Source organism: Lissotriton helveticus, chromosome 9, assembly GCF_964261635.1.
Source record: "Lissotriton helveticus chromosome 9, aLisHel1.1, whole genome shotgun sequence".
Lineage (NCBI taxonomy): Eukaryota > Metazoa > Chordata > Amphibia > Caudata > Salamandridae > Lissotriton > Lissotriton helveticus.
The window spans coordinates 176,476,666-176,500,571 of NC_136070.1; the positions used below are offsets into that span (position 1 = coordinate 176,476,666).

The 23,906-nt window shown below is 44.1% G+C and overlaps 1 protein-coding gene across 1 annotated transcript in view; it reads left to right on the forward strand.

Annotated features, from left to right (window-relative positions):
• KLHDC2 (kelch domain containing 2) overlaps window positions 1-17,169 on the forward strand; it is a 151,353-nt gene extending 134,184 nt beyond the window's left edge. Inside the window, exons 10-13 of the mRNA XM_078659710.1 lie at window positions 1,907-1,979; window positions 13,751-13,838; window positions 14,005-14,057; window positions 16,861-17,169. Of these exons, the coding sequence (XP_078515836.1) occupies window positions 1,907-1,979; window positions 13,751-13,838; window positions 14,005-14,057; window positions 16,861-16,984 (338 nt within the window). The 3' untranslated portion in view covers window positions 16,985-17,169. The remainder of the gene's footprint in view (window positions 1-1,906; window positions 1,980-13,750; window positions 13,839-14,004; window positions 14,058-16,860) is intronic.
• Window positions 17,170-23,906: the final 6,737 nt, after the last annotated feature.

The following is a 23,906-nucleotide window of genomic DNA, read 5'->3' on the forward strand; positions in this document are numbered from 1 at the left end:
GTACGCTGACGATATAGTCTTACAAAGCAAAACACCTGTCGGACTTCAACGCTTAGTGAACACGTTAGTTTCGTATTTAGCAGAGGAAAACCTGGAGTTGAACAAAAACAAAACCAAAGTGCTCCAAATCTCAGAGGGTAAGAAACTGAAATATACTTGGTCGTTCAACAATTCTCTTCTTGAAGAGCAGGACTCGTATAAATACTTGGGGATGACCATCGAACGGGGCAATACAAAAAAAAGACACATACAGGTTCTAAGAGGGAAGGCGCAATCACTAATATACGCATACAGGCAATTGCAAAAGACAGTGGGAGGCCCAAACTAAACGCATCTACTCAAAGTTATGGCTGCTCAAATTATTCCAACCCTGTCTTATGGACTAATCGGATGGCTCGGAAGCGAATCAACAATCCTAAATAACCTACAAAATAAAATATATAAAGTGGTGTTTGAGTTGCCAAACGCAGCATCGCCAGCCCAAGTTCGATTAGAATTCGGCTTACAAAACCAAGTCATTAGGTCGAAGTCCACATTTGTAAAATTCTGCCATAAGATCCGATCCGCACCCAGAGAGTCACTGGACAACTTATGTTGGGAGGAAATAAACTTTTTGGTAGCAAGGCCGAACTCTAATCAATGGGGAGAATTCCTCAATCAGAGTTTGACAACATTGGGCCTCCACGAAGTGTGGAAAAAAAATGTTGACCATAAGCAGTTCTGTAAAATAGCAAACGGTTCGGCAAAAAAGACTTCCTTGCTCGAAGACAAAAGAACTCTAAGTAAACGAAGACCCGCTTGGACAGTAGTAAACTCTTACACCGCCCAAAAACCGCAAGTTTTCCTAGCCCAACACTACTGCCAACAACTAAAAAAACGCTAATAGTATATCGCCTGGGCATGCACTTTTCAAAAGATCTAATGCCTTCCTGGAAACAAAAATCAGAAAGTGCCAACTGTAGACTGTGCGGTTACAAGAACGAAACAGTGTCACACATACTATGTGTATGTCCCGCGTTGCAGGTCCTAAGAAGAAGATATCTTCGGGCATTCTTCAACACACTGAAAATCCGCACCTGCAGGCAGGCCGTTATATGCTGGCTAAGCGGAGTCTCACCCATCCTTTCATGTCGGGGACTCAAATTTTTGGCCAAGGCAACAGAGGAGATACTAGAAAAGGAACAGACATAATGAGAAACCAAAAGACAATATTGAAACAAACGGTTCTTGGTCGCATTTTTAACAAGTAAATCGAGAACAGAAACTATTTTTGATATACAATAACTAGACTCTATTTCATTTTTAATTGTATTTTAAAATTGTTGTTGCACAGTTTTTATTGTTGATAAACATTGTAAAGATTTTAATTAATCACACAATAAATTGATGATGATGATGATATAGAATGAAAACTGATTCTCCAACAGCTGTATCTGTTAAGATTATACTATAATGTCATTGTAACTCTGGTGTTGTAACAGACTCTAACATGTATCTCGTTGGCCGCGTTTGTTTAATTAATCTGAAAATAAAAAGAATTTTTTTTTTAAACTTTGGGAAATATGGAGGTGCTCAATCTTTCATGCTGAACAATGTGCATTTGGGGAAAAAAATAGCAACATCAAAGTGATACATTGAATGAGCCTACTCTGCTGTGCCAGTGAGCCGGGCTATTACCTAGTGTGTTCTTAGCAGAATTAATATACTGTGAAAACTGTACTCATCTTTGTGATTGGTAACGATTAAATACAAAGATGGTTTATATTAAGGAATACATTTCATAAGAGGCTGTTGATTTTTTTTTATTGATTTCCATGATCAGATTGTTAATTTAGGAGATTGTAAAAGCTTTATAACATATGTAATGCAATTTATTTAACTGTTGAAGACCATATGTTCTTTTTAGGTGATGCCTGGCTTTATTCTATTTCAAAGAATGAATGGAGTCGCTATGCGAACATTTATCCAGATAAACCAAGGTAAAACCTGGCTTTTTAAGCAACTATTTTAGAAGCTCGATGGTAGCAATCTTCTGTACACGTGTGCAAATGACACCCAAGTTCCAGTTTATTTTTATTTGTACTCTGCAATAGGGGAAGTGTCTGAGATTTACTACGTAAGATTCAGATATGAATTAAAATGTGTTGCCCACGTGCATACAAGATGGACATTCATGTACAAGTTTAGTGGTTTTGAATGCCAAGCAGCTGAAAGGGACCCACCCAGATCCAGAGGATGAATTTAAAATTCCAGTAGTCCTTTTTGAAGGTTTTCTCACAATTCCGCCTCATGTCAGGGTTATGGGAAGTGAAAGTTGTCACCTGTATAACATTGCAGTAGGTTGCATTACTACTCTTTCGACTGATTAATACAGGTTATTCCTCTGATTAGGGTACGTGTACAGTAACTCAATGTACCTAACCTCCCCTCAAGAAAATTAATCAGATGTACAAAATGATTTATTTTATGTCCTGGATTATTTGGAATCTGAAATGGCATCAATATGTCTGAGTTGACACATGTTGGCATGACTTTCCACTCTGTACCATTTTGAAGGTCTATTGTGAAACACACTAAAGGCAATGTTGTTATTACTCTCTAAAAGACTACTTCCTAAGGATGTCTGTGCCTTCCAGCAATGGCTTACAGCTATAGTGGGGATAATGGTAGCACAGAATATTTTGGGCTCACTCTCCTTGTCCATCGTGGCCAGTAGAGAAGTTTATTTGATCTTAATACAGGAACCAGTTGTCACAAGCTAGCCAAATACGATTAAAGAAGAAATTTTAGAAACAAAATCCAGTGGTGTCTGGTGGAACTTAGAAAGTGATGGGGCGTTGGACCAGTTAGCGAACTTTAGCGCATAAGCACGTCTTGCATACAAGTTTGACGTTTCAGTCGACAGTTCGATGAGTACTCCCACGAGAAAATGTTTAAAAATTAAAGGAAAATGGTGTATTTTCCAGTACAATTTCTGTAATGATTGACCAAAAACACATGGAAGCTTCTGCTTTCTTATTCAGATGGTTGAGGGAAGCTCAGCTCCTATTTCAAAGATGGTGTCCAAAATGTAAACTAAACTAACAAAGAGATGCTTTTTCAGTTAAAGGGTTGCGTACAGAATAGCACTCAGACCAATGTGTTTAGTGTATGCTACCTGGTGTGTTTCTGGGATACATCTTAGCTGTCTTGTATATGGCGGTTGAAGGCCATAATAAAATATTGGGTCTTTGATGCTGAGTGCCATGAGACTGGGATCAAGTAAGTATGGGGGTGGGTAAAAGACATGGCTAAAAGGGCAAAATATTCTGTAACAATTTTATTGGTTTTTCATATATGGATAACTGCTTATAAGATAATGCACACACCTTAAGTGAAAACTAAATGCAAGTAAACTAATTTTACGTTATGAAACCTCAGTTGGATAATGCGTTCACTGCAGATGTCTGTGTGTGAGAGACCAGAGAGAGACCAAATTGAATTCTGGTTGGCATACTAGAGGACTAGTGTCTTATATATGTTTATAGTGCTATGATGTCCCAGCCGGTAACAGAAAGCAGTGTGAATATGCAGTTATTACACACAATTTTCTGCAAAACGTACAAAAAGATTTAGTGTTTAAGATAAAAACAAATGCTGTCTAGATATACATTCAGCAACGAGCAATAAGACTGCCTAGGGCAAAGTGTTTTCGGTGCCTATTAAAAAAACACACTTCAGAACTTGCCAGGTAACACCTTTTCATTATCACGGGTGGGGGGGGGGGGGGGCTTTGTTTCCATGATGCATCAAATGACTTCATGAATTAAAGGCCTTAACTGCTTGCCAAACAACCTTTACAACTGCACACGTAAAACATATCTTTCAGCAAAGCCACAATGTACCCTACTTCGTCAATACATGCTATGCTTTTGCAGTTATGCTAAACACTATCACCTCTCTAGGACTTAATTGGTGTTGTACAAAAGAAAAGTAAAAGCATTTCTCCATGATCTTCGAGCTAAGCCATGTGCAATCAGTGCCTCCAACTCCCACCTCTTCAGGGCCTTCAAACCACCATCCTTGCAAACTCTTGAGACACCTGCAACCCTTGCACCCCATGTTTGTACTTCCTCCATCAGCCCATCCTTGCAGAACTTCGAGTCCTACTCTAATCATCTACTACCTGCATCTAGAGCTACAGTGGTAATAAAGCCTGCACACTGTCTGATGACTCCTGAAGAGCAACCACAGTGTTCCAAGCCACGTCTACATTGTGCCTTCAATACAATTGCACCACAGATGTCCATAATCGTCATGCTTCAGGCAACTTGCCCCACTTCATCAAGAACACGAAAGAAGCCTCCAGTAACCCCACCAAAAGTGTTGCTGGTTCATTAATGTTTACCTGCCCTCCCACCTTTGTCCTCCATTCTCTGTGCTCTCATCTGCTATCAGCCTTCAACCCCGATATCAAACTTAAATACCTTTGGGTTCTTCCCCTTGCATAACATTTTTTAATCCTTTCGTCAACCTGGGCCACTTCACTTACTCATGCTTGGCCATGGCCAATTCAAATATTGCCCATATTAGTTGATCAACTTTAGCAGTCTTAGTGCCCTGAAAGCAAGACATAGCGAATCTAGCATTGTGGCAGAAGTATATTTTTCATCCACAAGGCCCCAGGGTTGCGTCCCAGTTTTGAGCGCAACGATTTGGGGCTGGGGAGGGTTGCTGCTATCCAACAATATAGATGCTGCAAATGGTCTATTCACAAAAATAAATCTCAAATTTCTTGTCTGGTCCAACTGCCTCCCTCTCTCCAAGTCCCACCAGCCCTACCTCTTCTGTGCCCAGATGCCCAAGCTGTTTCCGCTTTACAAACTTTCTCAATCCACAGAAGATGTGGGCGAGTCTCGCTGCGACAGAGGATAGTTTTTTCCCTGTGTTAGGACACTGATTCAAGCGCTGACTGCTTATAGTTATTTTTCTACCCTATCTCTCTCAGTTAAATTCTTTGTGCCTAATTAGGTTCCTTTCTCGGGCAGTCATTGCTTCCCTTCCTCCTTACTGTACTGTGGCAATACATGTCATGCAATGCCAATAATATATCGATAAATGACACAATCCTGTTTTTTGGACTCCCATTTCATGGCTTAAGAGTTTTATTTTCATGATTTGTTTAATCTGCATATAAGTCGCATAACCACAGTGTGTGACATTAACAGTGCTGTCAAACATTGAAGGTGTTGGTTCCACAATAAGAAATCATGTCTTTTTTATTAAATATAGAGGGTCTTTAGAAGGCCTTGGTGTCTGCCTTAGCTCTTAACCTCTTGGATGCTCATGACGAGCTGAGCTCGTCATGACCGACGGCGCTCCGTGGAACGCTCGCACGCTGGGCTGATTCCACGTCATGAGCATGGGGGCGCTGTACGCGCCCCCCCCACCCCCAACACAGCGGGGGAATCCCCCCAGCTGCGAAGGGGTTAATAAGATTGTATTGGCTATTCAGATCAAATTTGATGACCCCTTGCTCCTGAGTAGGAAGGGTTGGAGCTCTCTACCAAGAGCTCTACGTTCCAAGACATTGATGTGCAGCTCGGTTTCCTGCTGTGACCAATGGCTTTTTGAAGTTTATTAGAGCTCTCTGATGTGGATTGGCATATGCCCAAATAATGAAACTCGCCAACCTTTCCTTAAATACTTAAAATGGCTACCACGTTGTATGTTTATTTTGCCAACCGTCATTTTGAAATGGGTACTTCAACTACAGAGGACTGTAAGGGCAGGGGTGCAGCTGGTTGATGAACATGCCAACCAGAATTGTGATGAACTAATGTAACAAGCTTCACGAATACAGATGTGATTTTAGATTACATGTCATTACTCTAATAACAAGACATTGTGGCAGAGAAAACGTGTATAAATGTAAGTTTTTCTATAGTTGTTTAACAACTATTGTAGGTCCATCGGACTAATCTTGTTCAAAGCTCATTATGTTTGGAGGTATCATTGTACCCCATAATGTGTATAAAGCTAAAAAAACATCAAGACTGTTCAGACAGGTCTGTAACTATTGCAAACACCACAAGTCAATTTCCCGCAGATATAAAAAAAAATTTGTTCTTCATTTAAAGCATTTAAACCTTCAGTGGCTGCCCCAACATCTGTATGTAATATGCCTACATATTTAGAAATTCTCCTTTAATATAAGAGTGACTAACTCACTGGCTCTTCTTGGGCTATACAACGACCAAATGTGATCGGACATTTCACCTTACCTGGATCTAATGCCAGAGGACAAGTGAAGTAAAGAAAAGTAAATCCTTTGCATGAAAGAGCCTCAGTGATGGTCATCAGCTCTGCAAAGCACATAATCAGCAGAGGCTTCAGACAGTTGGCAGGAGCAGTGGTCCTCTTTGGGCAAGGCTGGTTAAGGTGCATGTCTTTCAGGCCTTAAGTTTAGAACAGAATCCTGGATATACAATTTATGTTGACGATGCACTGTAGAACATCAAGGTGAATACTGATACAGCCAGGTTGCAAGGTCTTGTGCAACTGTGCCACCAGAAGCCCAGTCTTGGAGCCATGGGCTTGAGTCGAGCCTTTTACAGAGGAAGATATCAACCCTACTGTTGATGCCATGCAAGATTTCCATCCTTCTGTTGATGTGATGTACAGACGTACCTTATACAGAGAAGCAGAGAGGAGGAAGGAATGCAACCAGCCCAAATAGCAGGGCACAAGTAGACATGAATATTCTTAGCGGCCCTGGCCACTGCACTGCCACACGCACAGGATCTAGCAGTGGGAGAATCCTGGCCTTAGTGCCCAAGTGGGAATCTATTACATCAGGCAAGCAAGATGACACACCTACATAAACTCCAGGCAAAGATCATGTCCATGCTCTAGAAAGAGGTCCATAATCCCACAGCAAATCTTAGCAAAATGAGTTTATTTTCTTGTTTGAAAAAAATACTGCGATTTGTGTCTGATTCTTGACCCGTGGCAAGTGAAAGAGTAACTCTAGACATGTTTGTTTCACATTGTTATGCTGCAGGATGCCCGCCACCTGCTTCTGGAAGGAAAATGTATAATATCCTTAGACCTGTAGGACATAAATGTTCATGCTCACATCCGCACCAAGCGTCACAAGTTTCTAATGTTTGAGATGGCCATACCCATTTCAAAATACCGCCCATTTGCCTCCAAAGATTCAAGGATTTGTATAGAGTGCATTGCGCCAGCAGATAATTTCCAGGGATAAGAGGTCTAGGAAGCTGGCTCTGTATATACTATACCAAAGTATGGTATAGTGTTCACAGAGTCCAGTGAATCCCCAGAGACTCAAGTAGATCATACAAAAAGTTCTATTTGTGGTAGGGTGGTGGAGCAGTTAGGCTTATCAGAGAGTAGGGTTAAGCATATATTGAACACACCCAGGCAAGAAATAATAGCACACACTTAAAGACTGAATCCAGACAAATTGTTTGGTATAAAAAGTTATTTTATTTTCCTGAACCAAAACATACTCAGTGTCATGTAAGTAACAGTTTTCAAAGTAGTAATATTTAAACAAGCATTGGAAATGCAATAGGTCTCGCATTGACATTAGTTTGAGTTATGACATTGTAATTGACAATGTTTTTTTTTTCTTTAAAAAAAAAAAACATTACTAAAATGGACGCCAGAGTTTGAGCTGTTGCCATTGTAAATGGCAATGCATTTTATTTATGTGGTTTGAAAATATGCAAGCGGTGCGAAAAGAGGCACTTTGTACTTATAAATCAATCAAATGAGGGAGGAGGAAGTTCTGATCCAATCAGTTTCCTTAACTTTAATCTCAATTAATCATAGGGGGAAGGATCACTTGTCCTGCACAACCAGGGTATGCAGGAGATATGTGGGGTGTCTCAGGTAAATGACCCTCATGCATGTGATGGGAAGATCGTGGTAGCGGTATATGTTGATTCTCCTCTCTTCATTCACGTGTGTGCATAATCATCGGGTCAGTATGGTTATGCAGCCTCCACCTGGAGGTTCTTACCCATGGTTAAAACAGTAGTGATCAAGTGATGTGGATGGTGCTCAAATTCGTTAAAATACCCGGACAGCCAGATGTTTCGCTTTATTAGGTCTGGATTCGGGTAGCCCGTCAAAGGGTATTGAATATCGTGCGTTCCGCGAATGTAGCAATCCCGCGGCAGTTCCGGGTTAGCGGGCGGGTGTCAGCACTAACCCTGGGCGTAGTGTGCGTAGGGGGGCTCCGCGGAGCTACGCGAAGTGGGCGCAAAACTACGCCCACCCGCGCACTCCGCGTAGCCCCACTACGCGCCGCCCGCCTCCCTCCCGCCCTCCCTAAATATGCAAATAAAAGGATTTAAAGGTTTTAAAAACACTTACCTGTCTGCCACGTCCCCGGGGCTCCCTCTTCCGTCCCTGGAATCGCGCCGCCGCCATTTCGGATACTAATGCGCATGCGCGGGCGGGCGCGCATGCGCATTTCTCATGAGAAATGCGCATGCGTGGCGGTCCGCGCATGCGCATTAGTATCCGAAATGGCGGCGGCGCGATTCCAGGGACGGGAGAGGGAGCCCCGGGGACGCGGCGGAGAGGTAAGTGTTTTTAAAACCTTTAAATCCTTTTATTTGAATATTTATGGAGGGCGGGAGGGAGGCGGGTGGCGGCCGGCTACGCACCGTCTGCGGAGCGCGCGTAGTGCCGCCTGGCTACGCCCGCTACGCAAAATGCGTAGGAGACGGCACTACGCGCACTCCGTGCACGGAGCGTAGCTGGCCGCCCACCCTTAGTCAGCACAAACAGCGCACGAGGTTCAGAGCCACAGGTAGCAGAGACGGATCTCCGATTGTCCGCACAATGCGAACCGCAAGTACTCTTTGAATAACGTTTCCCTTCCTTTCATTTCCTTTTAGTAAGGCACCCTCACCTCCTGCCATAACCGAGAAAGTGTGACAATTTCACACTTGAGGTACGTCTCAAAAGCGCTCTAAAAGAAGAGACATCGGTCTCCGTTCACCCGATACACGCCCACTGAATGGTTGCGTACTATAGTGCCGATTTAGGACTGACGGATTCTTGCTTGCAATAACTAAGCACCCAACCCCCCGATACATATGTTTTATGTCCTAAGTAGAAAATCTCTGTTCAACAAATCTGACCCATTAAGCTGACGAACAGAGCAGTGTTAAATGCCCACCATTAACCTTTTATCCACAACAAAGAAATATGTAAATATATGTACATTTATGCACATGTTTGATATGAGGTTGGGAGAATGGACTGATGGAAAGAGGAACTTGAGTACGGAGAAACTAGACAGGCAGTGAGTTTAAAGAAACGTTGAAAAGCTACTTGAAAGAGCAAATCAAATGAAAGTGTACAAAGAAGGACGTCAGGAGTAGAACACAAGGTAGGAATAATTTGCAATATGAAAGGAGGGAAAGATTTTTTTTAAAATTACAAGCGTTGCAAAATCTCCACCCCTTGATTATGTACAGAGCATACACGAAGAAATATTGATTAACTTTTTTTAAACATTTAAAAATACATAAAAACCCTACTGAAATGTAGAACAAATAGCAACTGAAAACAGGAGAGCACAGTTATAATGTAACATCTGGAAGTTAAGTGTATGCAACAGAAAAACTGATTTATGAAAGATATGATAGCAGTGTGCAACTGATAGTGCATATTTATATTGTTTAGCGACTACAGCATTCAGTGATTATTACTGGGTATGAGGCAACAGTACATTGAACAGCAGAGCTATACAGTGTGGCAAAATATGCAACTCGCTTCTTAAAGCACTGTGAAAACATACCAATGAGTATGGAGAGATTAAACAATTTTAGGGTTTAAATCTTTTATTGGCATTACAAGTATAACAAAAGGGGAACAGGACTTCCTGCTCCTTCAGGACAGTGCGATACAGACTTCTCAAGTCAGCAAATATGATCTTACCAAGTAATTGCTAGGAGCTGGTCAGCAAAGAACAACTCACAAAAAACACGTGGGGAATGAAACAACAAACCTCCACTCCACCCCACCCCCCCTGTCCACAAACTATAATGCTGGTAGTATAAAGGAAAGCTAGCGTGGTCTAGAGAACTGAGGGCACCTGGGGCCGCGCTGTTCGGGAATTTGCGTGTCTGCCAAGCGAAGGAGCCGTAGATACCGGGGGCAGCTCAGTTCCCGGAATTTTCCTGTGAGCAGGGTCAGGAAGGGTCGTCACAGCTCCGGAAACTCGCGGATTAAACAATGTTAAAGACAGATGCACAATAACTGGTTACTAAAGACCAAATATTTGTGGCCTAGTGATATGGGGCTGTCAGTTAGTGGGTCCACAGGTAGGTAACAATTTGAGAGGTGGAGTGGCTATATGACTGATATGAGTGTTTATAATGATTTTGATTTTACTAAGGATGTATGAAGCCATGTGATGAAGGATCTGTGTGACTGCCACGAAAAAAACCTCGGGCCTTTCGTACCAATGTACTGAGTATTCGTTTAACTTAATAATGTTGCGTGCTTAATGTGATTATTGTTTTTTTAAAATGTGTTAGTGTGGATTCCACAGGTTTTAATGTCCAAGCACCGTGTGGCATTTACTACAGCTGTTATTTCCAGATTAGGGCAGGGAAGGAGGAGACACTCAAATGTAGACTTTTAGTGCATCAACTGATATGGGTCACTCAGCTACAGAAACGTAAGCTATTAATCTGGGCTCACCATTGAAAAGTACCACCAGTGAGTTGGGAGCTCTGATTAAAGTCTTATAGATACTGTTGAGGTCGCGATGGAGGATCTGCTCCTGTCAAGCATGATTTGATGTGTACGGATCAGACTACATGCAAACCTTAACTTTTGAATCCCTCACACCATCCTCAAATTGAGATTTACTGTGGGCCCCTGTTTGCCCTCTCTGTACATAATCCTGGCTGGCTGTGTTCACATGCCACATGGCACATTGTGGTTTACCCCATGTATTGTAACATGTCATTGCCTGCACCCATTTAAATGCCTACTTAATTATCTGAGCTGCATAAGCAAGTCCGTAATCAAATGCTGTACGGTAGCAACAGTGCACAATACATAAAATCAACAAGTGTTTACCTGATAGGCGCAGTTCTCTCCAGGTTGCCAAGCTCCTGCGTCTTCCATGAGATGTGATGAACAGGAGGTTGGGGGAAGAAGGAAGAGAAAGGAAAAGGAAGCTTGACGGCGCCGGTCTCTGGACTGCGCCCATTGGCGGGAGAGATCTATGAGGAGAGCAGAGTGTAAAGGAAAAAGCCTGGCACCAGCAGTCTCGTGACAAGAAGGGTGGAGTCGTAAGTCGGAGAATAGAGACACAGTTGCATTGTGCATGGCCTCCAGGCAGTGCCAAAACGCAGAGGAGCAGAGAATAAACAAAAGCGGCACTGGAACGAAATACGCGCGAAGCCCACGCTAATCAAAAGCACACGCAAAGCGGCATTTTCGTTGCTATAGCAACAAAATGGCGTCGGACTGTCCACAGTCCATACGGACCGCGCATGCTGTCTGCTTTGGACAGATGGCGAGGGCAGCCATCTTCTTCCATGCAGACGCGTGCATGTAAGCACACAGGGAGAATTGATTACAAAAGGTCCTCTCCATGGCAAGAGCAGCGCATGTGCTGCTTTCGCCAGGCGAGACCTAAGAAATGCAGTATGGATTGTTTTAGAAGATGGAAGAAATGCTTTACAGTCTTATAAATGCTTTTTTATTTGTCAATCGGTAACAGTAGCACTTGGCAATGTGAAAGATAGACAGTTGTATGCAATAGATACAATGCAATGCAATCCCATGGGAGGAAAAACGTTGTATGCATTAGCAGGTAAGTACTGGACTTACAATCCTAGTCTTTGAGGGTTTGAACCAACACTGGGAAACGTTCAGTTTACGGTAGGTACTGTTCCACAAGCGACACTGGCGTGGCCGGGTGCAGAGGTCACTGGGCGCACACTGTAAATCAATGAAGACTGGGGGCACCTCGGAGAGGCACGGTTTGCAGGTAAGTACCCACAGTTTCAGGACACAAGCCCAGGGTGTTAAGATCAGCATGGGCCCCGCAAAGCTACACCACCAGCGGTACAGGGTCGGGCGCCCAATGCATTTCATTGGGGACTCTCAGTCGCACGAAGAGGCTGCAGGCTCTGACCAGGAGGCTGGCTGGAGGTGACCACCAGCTGGACAGATAATTTAGAAGGCTGGGGAGGTCGAGGGACCATCGGTAGGTCTCCCCAAGGTCGGAGGGCTGAGGATGCAGGGGTACCTTTTGGTGTAGGATTTCTTGGTTGGAGCTGGTCGCAGTCAGGGAGAGCCTTCGTGCCGAGGCTGCAGGCAACTTCATGGGGTCCAGTAGAGGTCAGCCACCGAAGAAGACGAGGTCAGGATCGCGGGGAGACTCCCCTGGACAGGTGAGCCATACAAATTTGGGCCGTGGGCATCGGGTGCCGAGAGGGTAGGGGTCATGGATCTGGAATTCTTGGTGTAGGTTATTTTGGTCAGGGCTGCTGTCCTCGGGAAATCTGGTCTTGGCTGAAGAGTGGCAGTCTTCCTGGGGTTCTTGGGAGTCGCTGGCCACGGGACAGGAGTCGTCAGGAGATAGGCTGGAAGTGCTGGGGTCAAATCAGTAGTCTTATTCCATGCTCGGCTGCACAGCATCTTTTTCGTCCTTTTTCTTTTTGGGTCACAGGAATCTGAGGATCAAGGTTCAGGGGTGCCCCTAAATACTGAATTTAGGGGCGTTAAAGGTCCTGGCAGATGGTAGCCAATGGGCTAGCTGCCTTTAGGGTGACGACACCCTTAGAATGTCTCCTCCTTTGGGGAGGGGGCATCCCCCTAACCTGATTCCTGATTGGGTCGAATCCTTCCATTCAAAATGGAGGATTTTCCTAGGAGGGGGGGTCCCCTCGGTCCAGGGCACGTTAGGGGTGGTCCTGGCAGAGAGGGGACACGCCTCTCTTGACTACTAATTTTCCCACCAGCCTTGCCACCAAAAGTGCGGCTTGCTCAAGGGGGCGGGCATTTCTACTGGCTGGATATACCCTGGCTAGCATATGAAAGGGCATGCCTGCATTTTACAGTAGAGACTGACAAAGTAAAATCATTGACCAGCCAGAGCACCTCTGTACAAGAGTCTGTGCACTCTGGCTGTCATCCTTGGTTTCAGGAAGGCTTTCACTGGTGGACTTAGTCTTTTTTCGTGTATTATGGCCTTCTTTATTGATTAACATTGAGCACTAGGTTTTTCCTTTGTCCCTTAAGGGAATAGTTTTTGAACATTAATATCCTCTTAACCATTTTTCTTGACATTTACCTTATTACCATTATAATCTTTTTGATTGATCTTAACCCCTTGCGTGCTGATGACTGCTCCCGTCCGTCATGCGTCACAGTGCTTGTGTGCTGACGGCGGCCGGGAGCCGTCATGACCACGCCCGCGATCGGAATGTCCAGCACAGGAGCGGAATTCCAGCCGCGGTCAAGGGGTTAAACTCATGTTTCTAATTTCTTTGACTATTCTTGTCTATCGTACCACATGCACTTGTTGCTTTCTATAAGTGTACTGCTGCTTCAGTTCTGCATCCTCTGTACCTGTGAATGTCCAAATTTGTGTTCCTGAAAAACCTTATTTTGCGTCGAGAACAATTCTTACAATTTGTTTTCTGCTTTTATTTGAATATGTGTTAATGACTATTGGACATTTTGCTATGATCTCTTGCAGGTTGTGGCATACAGCATGTGCCAGCAAGGAAGGAGAAGTGATTGTTTTTGGTGGATGTGCCAACAATTTGCTTGCCCATCACAAAGCGGTAAATTTGTAATTTTGTTATGTAATTTGTAAAAATCTGTAACCTTACTACATTCCATAGCTTTTCAAACATTTCTTAACTGGTCATTAAAACTGCAAACGAGTTTGAAGAGTATGTCACAAACTGTTATTGGTCAACTTAACCAAGACCCTCTTTGTTTTTTCAGGCTCATAGTAATGAAACACTTGTGTTTAATATTCAACCCAAATCTCTTGTCAGGTAAAGACATATTTCAATATTCTTTTTTTTTGTTTTTGCTGGAAGGGGAACTTGTTTCATGTTCTTTTGCTTTACAGTCTATTAAAAGTTTAAAAGGAACTGCTAAAGGTAGAATTTTACACTAAACATGATGGTCTTTAATAGTTGCTTACTGCGAAGCATGTCTTCTTTATTGATTTTACAGGTCTAACAAGGTAGATATCTTTGCTCTGTTCTAACGAGCTAGGATGCGTTATGGTCTTTACACTATTTGTTATATGACCTAAACTTGCCCATTAAACATTAATTTTGAGTGTTTCATAAGTTTGGCTGTGATTGTGGTATGAAAGAGTAGTGTGGGAGATTTTGGATAGGTAGGTATGATATATGGTTTCACTGATATGAATCTTATGCTGCATCATGTTTGTATGCCCAGACATAGGTGTCTTACTCACTGTACCATAGGACTCAAGCTACAACCTACTAATGAGCCCCAAGCAGTGCAAAACTGGTCTGGGGTTGCTTGTGATCCCTACCAGAGGGGGCCTTGTCTGACAGTTTGGAACAGACTATTCCCATTGAGCGCAGGGTTGGTACCGATTTGCAAAAGTGGGCCTTTGTCTAGAGTGGCATGGTGGATGAATGTCACAAACTGGAATGTGGACCTAGGCAATTGCCAGTGATTGAGATTAATTGAAGCATTCCAACCATCACCTTGTTGTTGCATTATGTTTGTGGCTACAGTAAACCATACTGATCAAAAGAAAGAAGATTTTTTTTTAATTGTTTGTATCTTAATTTGATTTTTCCAGACTTTGATTGCGATATTGAGTTTGCTGGGCAAAATGTTTAGTACATTGAGAGGAATCACCATGTTGGTGGTCCCTTTCAATGTACCAAGATGTCTGTTGGGCTCATGGTCATCTCTAAATTTGGCGGACGGTAGTCCAATGTTGTACACAGGACATGATGTCCTACCCCACCTTGACGGGACCGAATACCATCCATCAAACTATAAATCAACGTCTAGGTTAGTTAATCGATTAACACAGAAAGGAATCCTAGCCAGGTGTTGGTGTATCGATTTCATGTTTTGTATCCCATCCAGATATAGACAATACTTTAACAGCATAAAACTGAGTTCAGCAATTGTGGCTTTTAACAACAGGGTTGTTAAATGCCATCTGCTGGGCTTAGTGCACATGTTTCCTTATGTCTGGCATCCTACAATTAGTTAGAACTTGAACCTGGACTTAGCCAGACTCCAGTTCAAATCCTTGGGTCTCATGCTGTCAACATGAACTGCAACTCTTTAACGACTACCTGTTCATTTGCTATAGTATCTCTCAGACGCATTTTGCAATCTTCAAGGCTTTCCACATCTAAATCTTGACTATACATTGGTAAAAGCTAATATGGGAGAGGTACGCCCCCCCCCTGTTTCCAAATTGTGGACTGACTTCCTCTAAAGGACTTTTTCCTCCCTACCTTATTTCAATGCTGCATGCTTTCTTGACTGATGAATGCTATATCTCCACGTCCCGCACTCAGTATGGGGTTTACCTTGACTGAACCAGGGCTGTCTAATCTTCTGATCAACTGTTCAGTCCCATTTTGAAGCAATGGAAGTAGAGACCTGTAGCCACGCTCAGCATTTCTACACTTTGCATTAGACATACCTCTTTCTGCTGTCAAACACAGTCCACCAGACCTATATCAGCTTAAGTAGAATTCTGCTACTATTTGACTGTCCGAGATTTCTAAGGTAGTTGAGTAGACTAATCTGACTACATTCTGCAGCCATTACAGTCTTGAGACTTCCTTTTCAAGCAGTGCACTATTTGTGCTTAAACTGCTCAGTTTTTTCACCCTTCTGTTCTCCTTGTGTGTGATACTTCCCACAGTTTGAGAAAGGAAGAGAAACAAGATATAGGATAAAGTTAACTTAAGGTGAGTCTGCTATACCTCCTCTATGAGCTCTCCCCTATTATCAGTGCCACAAAAACACTGAGAAGCTGCTTTCTTTAACTACTAAACTGAAGAGGAAGCAAACCCACTCATTTGTACTTTACAACTGAAACCATATTGCGAGATACTTGAAATAATTATTATTTTAAACCCTGTGGAAGCTGTTTCTGGTTTCTTCACTATTTGCAACAGTTATTTGCTTGTACAATTTGTGGGCTCTGTAGTGTAGTAATTTTAAGGACTAAACCCTACTGATATAGTAATTTGGATAGGCCTGTTAATCAGCATTGTGTCTGATTAACCTATTATGTCACACAATGATTCTTATGTCCCTTATCACCATCGTACAGATGGGGAACAGACCTCCAGCTGACTTTGTTTTGCAGTAACCTCATTCTGCTGAGACACTTGTTGGCACAGTACTCTGATTAACATAATCTTCTTTACAGTCACACTATGTACTTGTTTTAGGGTACAGTAATACTGATGGACACGTTCTCTGTCAGTAATATTTAGGGGCACTGGAATTTAGATGCTGTTTGGACGCTGTTTTCATGATGTACCTAGCGCAAAGGAGTTGGCCATTGGTATTATCTTGGTGAGATGATAGAGGTGAAAACAAATGTTTCAATTTCAGTATTTTTTTACATACAGTGTATAGCATTTTAATGTAGGGAACAGCTTTTCAGTTGTATTTATAACAATAACCATATTAATTATAGTCTAAAGTTAGAGAATAGAATGCCAGTCACACAGATAATAATTGTTGGGCTGTGTTTTGCACCTACCGTGCTCATAAAATCTACTAGAAGTCTGCTTTCTTTTTAACATAACATGGTAATTTATTTTCTTAAAGGTTGTGCTTGGAAGCCGTCATTTGCTTCAAAGACATTTTGTCCAGCTCCTTGGACTGCCTTCCCAAGCACCTGCTTCACAGTGTCTACCTGCGAGCTACAAGCATTAACACCTCTGGATCCTGAAGCTTTTACTGGCTGCACCTCACTGACCTTGCATGGACAAGGAATTTTATTGTCATATTGTATTGCAAATGTTTGTGACTTTGTATAGTATAGTTGCACTGTTTTAGGTAGCAGCTTTCCATCTCATGCCTTTGCATACGAAATACTTCCTCATGTATAAATATGCAATAAATACATGGATTTGATCTTGTACATTTATTATGGCTTCTACCAAAATTGAGGTGAGACCCCGTTTTACGATAAATATATTGAGCAGAGTGACAGAATATTATTTAAGGATTTATCTTCATTTTCTAGTAGGAGCATGCCCATGAATGATGATTTTTGAAGTTTGTAAATGTGACATTTTAAAACTGAAGTTTGTTACTTTCACTGTCCTAGAAGGTTTTTTTTTTACTGAATGTATCTGTTTGGTCATCAAACAACACAAGAGGTAGCTTTATGTTTCTGCATAGCATCTAATTTTTGTAATTACTGGCTTTCCATGATACAAGCATTGATCTCCCCCAAGAGTCCATTAGAGTTAGCCCTTTAACTAGCTTTTTTTGCAAATTGAGAGATACATTGTCCAAGCCATTTTTATGTCGAGCATCAGCGCGCACACGCTGTCTGCAAGACTTACTGCAATCAGTCTACTGAGTGTAATCCCACCTGCTGTTTACCTAACATCGGTATTTGTAATTATGATTTGATTCACCATTGTTTGTTTATTTTTATTCATTCCAATTTGCATTTTCTTGTAACCACGCCATTGTTTATATAATTTTATTGGTTCTGGTTAACATCTTTTTGTAGGCGCTGGCGAGCCTACATCAAGACTTAATCGGGTTCATGAGTCCCAAAGTCGGCAGCTCTGTAGGTTACACCACACTCTCTACGAAGTAAACACGGTAATGTCATTGACACAACACTCATTTTGTAGCATGCCATTGTTTAATTGTATTGGTTCTGATTAAAAAAACAAAAAACAAATTGTAGGCACGCAAGAGCTGACGCCGGGACTCGAACCATGTTCCGAGTCCCGAAGTCAGCAGCTCTGTACATTACACCACCCCCTCTACGGTGTTATGACGATAATGTAATTGACACAACACTCATTTTCCCTTGTGCCTTTTGACCGTGCTTAAAATTTAGGCTGAACGCTGCTGTCTATAATAAGAGCTGCTGCCTTCGCGCCATGTTGCGGCAAGACCATCTGGTGAGGCTGGGTCTTCCTTTACCCTTTTGCTCTGTACCTCTATTAGTGTCACCACAACATTTTGCAGTTGCCTGGTGCCTCTGAAGTCCCCGCTACTCATCAACACATTCTCAGGGCTCTTGCATGATGGTGCTGAGGGTGGGACTTGAAGTTACCATGGAGCTGTCACCCTTTCTCCATAATGACTATCTCATCCTGTACTCTTGCTCCTTTCTGAAAGAAGATATCACGGGATGTGAGTGCGCCCGCTTCAAAATCACCACTAGCCCCCACTTCTCCCTTTTACGTCTTTTTATCTATCGACCCCCGGGGCCCACCTCTAAATTCACGGAGGAACTCCTCGAGGTAGCCCACGCCTTGGTCATGAGCTCCCCCAACTTTACGATTCTGGGAGACCTCAATCTCCACTTTGACTGTACCTCAGATCCCACCATCAATAACCTTGTGGCGGATCTAACTGCCCTACAATTGACCCCTCTTATCCAGTCCACTACTCACTCTGCTGGTCACCTACTCGACCCTGTTTTCACTAATATCTTGGAAGCCAGAGCCGATCCACCTAAACCCATGGGTTGGACCGATCACTTCCTCATAAAATTTGTGATATCGGCTGATATCCAACACAACAAGGATTCGCCTCCTCCCTGTCTTAAACGGCCCTGGCATAAACTACATAATCAGGATCTCTTTGCTATCTTAGGTGAACCCACTCTCGTAACCACTAACGACATTAATACGTCCTACGCCTCTTTTCAGGACTGGATCACCAAAGGACTTGACGCCCTCATACCTGCCAAATGGACTAGAGGACGTAGCACCCCCTCTAACCCATGGTATGATGATAATTTGAAACTTCTTAGAAAGGAATGCAAGGTAGCAGAACGCAACTGGAGAAAGGACTATACGGACCTGGATAAAGCTCTTTACCTGTCCAAACTAAAAACATATCATAAAGCTATACGCGCGACTCGCGCATCCTTTTACGCTAAGGAAATCGACAACAGCCCCAACCCTACGAAAACCATTTTTAAACTGGTTCAAAAATTGCAAAATGGTGGTAATCCTGTCTCGGGCATTTCTTCTACGCAGCAGTGTGAGGAACTCGCTATCTTTTTCATCGATAAAGTAAGAAAAATGTATAACACCTTTCCACAGATTCCTCCCGACCGCACCAATTCCTCCTACTCCTCCCTTAAAGACACCAGACTCACATGCCTGCCTGCAATATCCCACAGGGATTTAGCCAAACTTTGTAGAAAGGTGAAATCAGGTGCCTCTTCAGATCCCATGAGACCGGCTCAATTTCTAGAGGCCCTGGACTTCTTCCTTCCATCCTTGGCCACACTCCTCAACCTCTCCTTCTCCTCGGCAATTGTTCCTACCTGTTGGAAACAAGCTTGGGTTACCCCCATTATCAAAAACCCGACCCTGGACCCAACAAAACCGGAGAACTACAGGCCCATCTCACTGCTTCCCTGGGTGTCCAAACTAGCAGAGGCCCATGCTAACACAGTACTTTCAAACCATATGGCCCAATATAACATCTTGGACCCCACCCAACACGGGTTCCGGCCAGGGCATAGTACGGAGTCCGCCCTTCTATCTACCACCGAACATCTCCGGAAGGTACTTGACGCCGGCCTTTGACACGGTCTCCCATAACATCCTGCTGGGTCGCCTGGAAGATATAGGGATCAGCGACTTGGCCCTCGATTGGTTCCGCTCATTCCTGACGGGCAGATCCTTCCGTGTCTCAGCACCCCCGTTCACCTCCCAATCTTACTCTATCGGCCAAGGAGTCCCACAAGGTTCGTCTCTCAGTCCATCCCTTTTTAACCTGTATGTACAGCCCCTCGCGGCAGTGGCCAGAGAATGGGACCTCACGCTGGTGTCGTACGCCGACGACACACAGCTGATAATCACCCTTACTGAGGCCCCCTCAACCACTGCCAAGAGATTTAGGGATGGACTGGCTGCAGTCGCCCAGTGGATGACAGGCAACTGTCTACAACTGAATGCAGGGAAAACCGAGGTTCTACTCCTTGGCAGGAACACCAGTTGTTGGAACGACCATTGGTGGCCATCATTGTTAGGCCCCATCCCTCCCCCTAAATCCTTGGTAAAAAACCTGGGAGTCTGGCTGGACTCCTCGTTGAGCTACCAAATTCACACCAAAAGAGTAGCAGCTACGTGTGTGGGCTTACTAAGAAGCCTCAAACCCATCCTTGGGTTCTTTGATCCCAAAACACGCAAGCTCATAGTCCAATCCATCATTCTCTCCCGGCTGGACTATGCTAGCGTCCTATTACTGGGCGCTAACAAAGCAGAAACAACGAGGCTTCAACGGATTCAGAATTCTGCGGCCAGAGCTATAGTGGGCCTTCCGAGGTGATGCTCTGCTAGAGCCACCATACGAAGACTCCACTGGCTCCCAATGGAAGCACGTATCCAATTTAAGGCACTTACCACTGCCTTTAAAATCCTCAAAACCAATGGCCCCGAACTCCTCCGTCCGCTCCTAACACCCTACACCCCCCAGCGCAATCTGCGCTCCTTTGGTCAACACCTTGTAGTGGTTCCCCGCACAAAACTCTGCCGTGTAGGGGGCCGCTCCTTCAGAGCCATAGGAGCAAAACTCTGGAACTCCCTTCCCCTGAACATCCGCAGCCTTGACAATCTACCAGCATTCCGCAAGGCAATAAAAACTTACTTGTTCCCACTGCCTTAAACCCTGACCCCCCTCCCTTCAGTAGGTTATGCTATGGTTTCTCAGCGCCGGGACGCCCCGTTGCTGGGGCAGCTGTCGCGCTTCAACAAACTCGTAACATAACATAACATAACATCCCATCTCGTGTTATTCCAGTCCTCTCCTGCTGTTCCCTCCCCTGAATTTCCCTCCTCCTCTTCTTTCTTCTTGGTCACGGTCAGATGTCCAAAGATGGCTGCTCATAATGCACTGTTACTGAGCCTGATGAGATACTTGCAGTCTTGCATTATGGGGGAAATACTCCATCTATGAGTATCGTTCCACATTCTGTCTGGGGTATGCATGTATCTTATGATTTTCAAAATCCCTCCTCAGAGCTTTCATCCAACCTTAGAATAGCATTAAGTGCTATAGGAACAATGGTACTGTACTGTTGGACCTGCTGACAGAGTTCGCGTCACCTAAAGCAGTTTCCTGTTCCATCAATCAATCGGGGATTTATCGAGCGCACTACTTACCCGTAAGGATCTCAAGGCGCGGGGCCTGGGCAGCTTCGGGGTCATCCGAAGAGCCAGGTCTTGAGGTCTTTTCTGAAGGCTTGCAGTGTAGGGCTTCGTCTGATGCCGAAGGGGAGTTTGCTCCAGGTCTTGTCCACGATGTAGTTGAAGGATCTGCCCCCGTTCTGGCTCTGTGGAGCAGGGGATTTCGGTGAGGGCTCGGTCGGCGGAGCTGAGGTTTGTCTTGGGGGCGTGGAAGGAGATTCTTTTGTTAAGGTATTGGGGTCCGGTGTTGCAGAGGGCTTTGTTAGCATGTTTGAACAGCTTGAAGGTAACTCTCTTTTAGACGGGGAGCCAGTGGAGGTTGCACAGGTGCTGGGTGATGTGGTCGTGTTGAGGGATGCGGAGGACGAGTCTGGCTGTGGCATTCTGGATTTTGCGAAGGAGTGATTTGTTGATCCCGGCTTATAGAGCATTTCCGTAGTCCAGCCTGCTGGGGATGAGTGCGTGGGTGACTGTCTTCCTGGAGTTGGAGGGGGGGATCCATTTGAAGGTCTTGTTGAGTATGCAGAGGGTGTTGAAGCATGTGGAGGATACAGCATTAATCTGTGGGTTCATGGTGAGAGAGGAGTCAAGTATGATACTGAGGTTGCGGGCGTGGTCCGTGGGGGTCATCCCATGCGGAGGGGGTGGTTCCGAGGATGATGACTTCCATTTTCTCCTTTTGATGCAGCAGAATGCTTAGTGCATTGGAGAAAACTAGGCGTCCATTTTCCATGCCTTGTGCTTGCACATTGCTCTATCAAATATCACAGGACTAGCTGATCAGACGTCCCACTCCCTTTCACTTTTATAAAGACAGTGGCCGCCTTCCTTACACTCGGTACACTGGCACCCTAAACACTTTGTTTCCACCGCGCCATGCGTCAATTTTATAAAGGCGGCAGGCGCCTTTCTTAATCGCCGCCGCCGGCACCTTCAAAAGGCTGTGATTCCTCCACTGCCTTACAGCATTTCCGCCCGCCAGATTTTTATGAAATTGTTACTTTACGGCTGTCACTTTTTTCTGGTTTGATGTGTTTTTTGCACTTTTTTTATAGTGCAAAATCACAACAAAGGTATTGAAGCGCTTTACACCAGCACCAGTTACTTTACCCTCACCCTCGCAGCAGCTGCTCTGTCGTCATTAATTACACAAGCACTAGTTACATTTCTACCTCCTCGCCAAAGCTGCTCTGTTTGACCTGCCCTAAACTCCATGCAAAGCGGCTGTACATATCAGAGACTAGAATGCCATCTCACTCACCTCTTGTCCACAACACATCAGGTCAGGGCACTTTCCGTGTTAGCTTACTTCCATTCTTTACATCCAGTTTCGTGTGTTGCTGTAGCCTTGGCTCACATTTTCTACTTCTTTATGGCATTGCACTATGAGCACAGCGTGGGCCACAGGTCCTGGGGGTATGCAGCTCCACTATCTAGTCCATCCACGAAAAATCTGCACTACTTCATTTTTGTTCCTGATAGGAAATAAATACGTTGTGGGCTTAACCAAATCAACGAGGTCAGAGGCAGGGCTTTAAGCGGGCCGGGTCCTGCCGGTTCTCAGCACCAGCAGTTCTAACAAGCATTTACAATGCAATGCTCTCAGCATTATTAAAGGTAGAGCTATTGGCATTGCTCATGATTTTTTTTTTTTTTTAAATCATAAATATATAGCATTGTCATTTACATTGCCAATAGCTTAATTGTTAAATAAATGGCATTGTCATTTACAATGCCAATAGCTTAATTGCTCGCATATGCATGACCTATTGCATTTACACCCACACAGAGCCACACACACATACATAGCCACCCAGAGTCATTCACATAGAGCCACCCTCACACAGACAGTCACCCACACATAGAGCGACCTACAAAAAAAAGCTATCCACACAGAGCCACACACACACAGCCACACACAGAGAGACACACACACACACAGCCACACACACAGACAGAGCCACACACACAGACAGAGCCACACACACAGACAGAGCCACACACACACAGATCTCTGCCTCTTTTCCCCTAATTCATTCCACTACTCTCTTCCATCCACAAGCCCTCTACCCAGACTTTCAAAATGTTAGAGCGATTGACACCATCTCTGGCGTTCAGTAACAACTCTTTAAACCTATGCCCCAACCAGGTGCCCTAGTGCTATTGGTAGCTCACAGCCGCTTCAGCGCGCTAGTGGCAACACAACGCATACATACATTTATTTTATAAATTAGACATTCCTAACGACTACATATACTTGGGGGTGCGCCCCTGATAGACAGAAAGTAAATATGTACCTGAAAAGGGTCAGTCTTCTCCACCTGCCTGGTCCACCTGTGTTCTCACGAGAGCACCACTCTCCCATAACACACTTGTGCGTTCTTGGTGCAAGCTTGGTTACTCCTTTTAACTCCTCGGGAATGCGCTGTGATGGGCCAGACCCTTTTCTTTCTTACATAAATGATGCATCAGAGG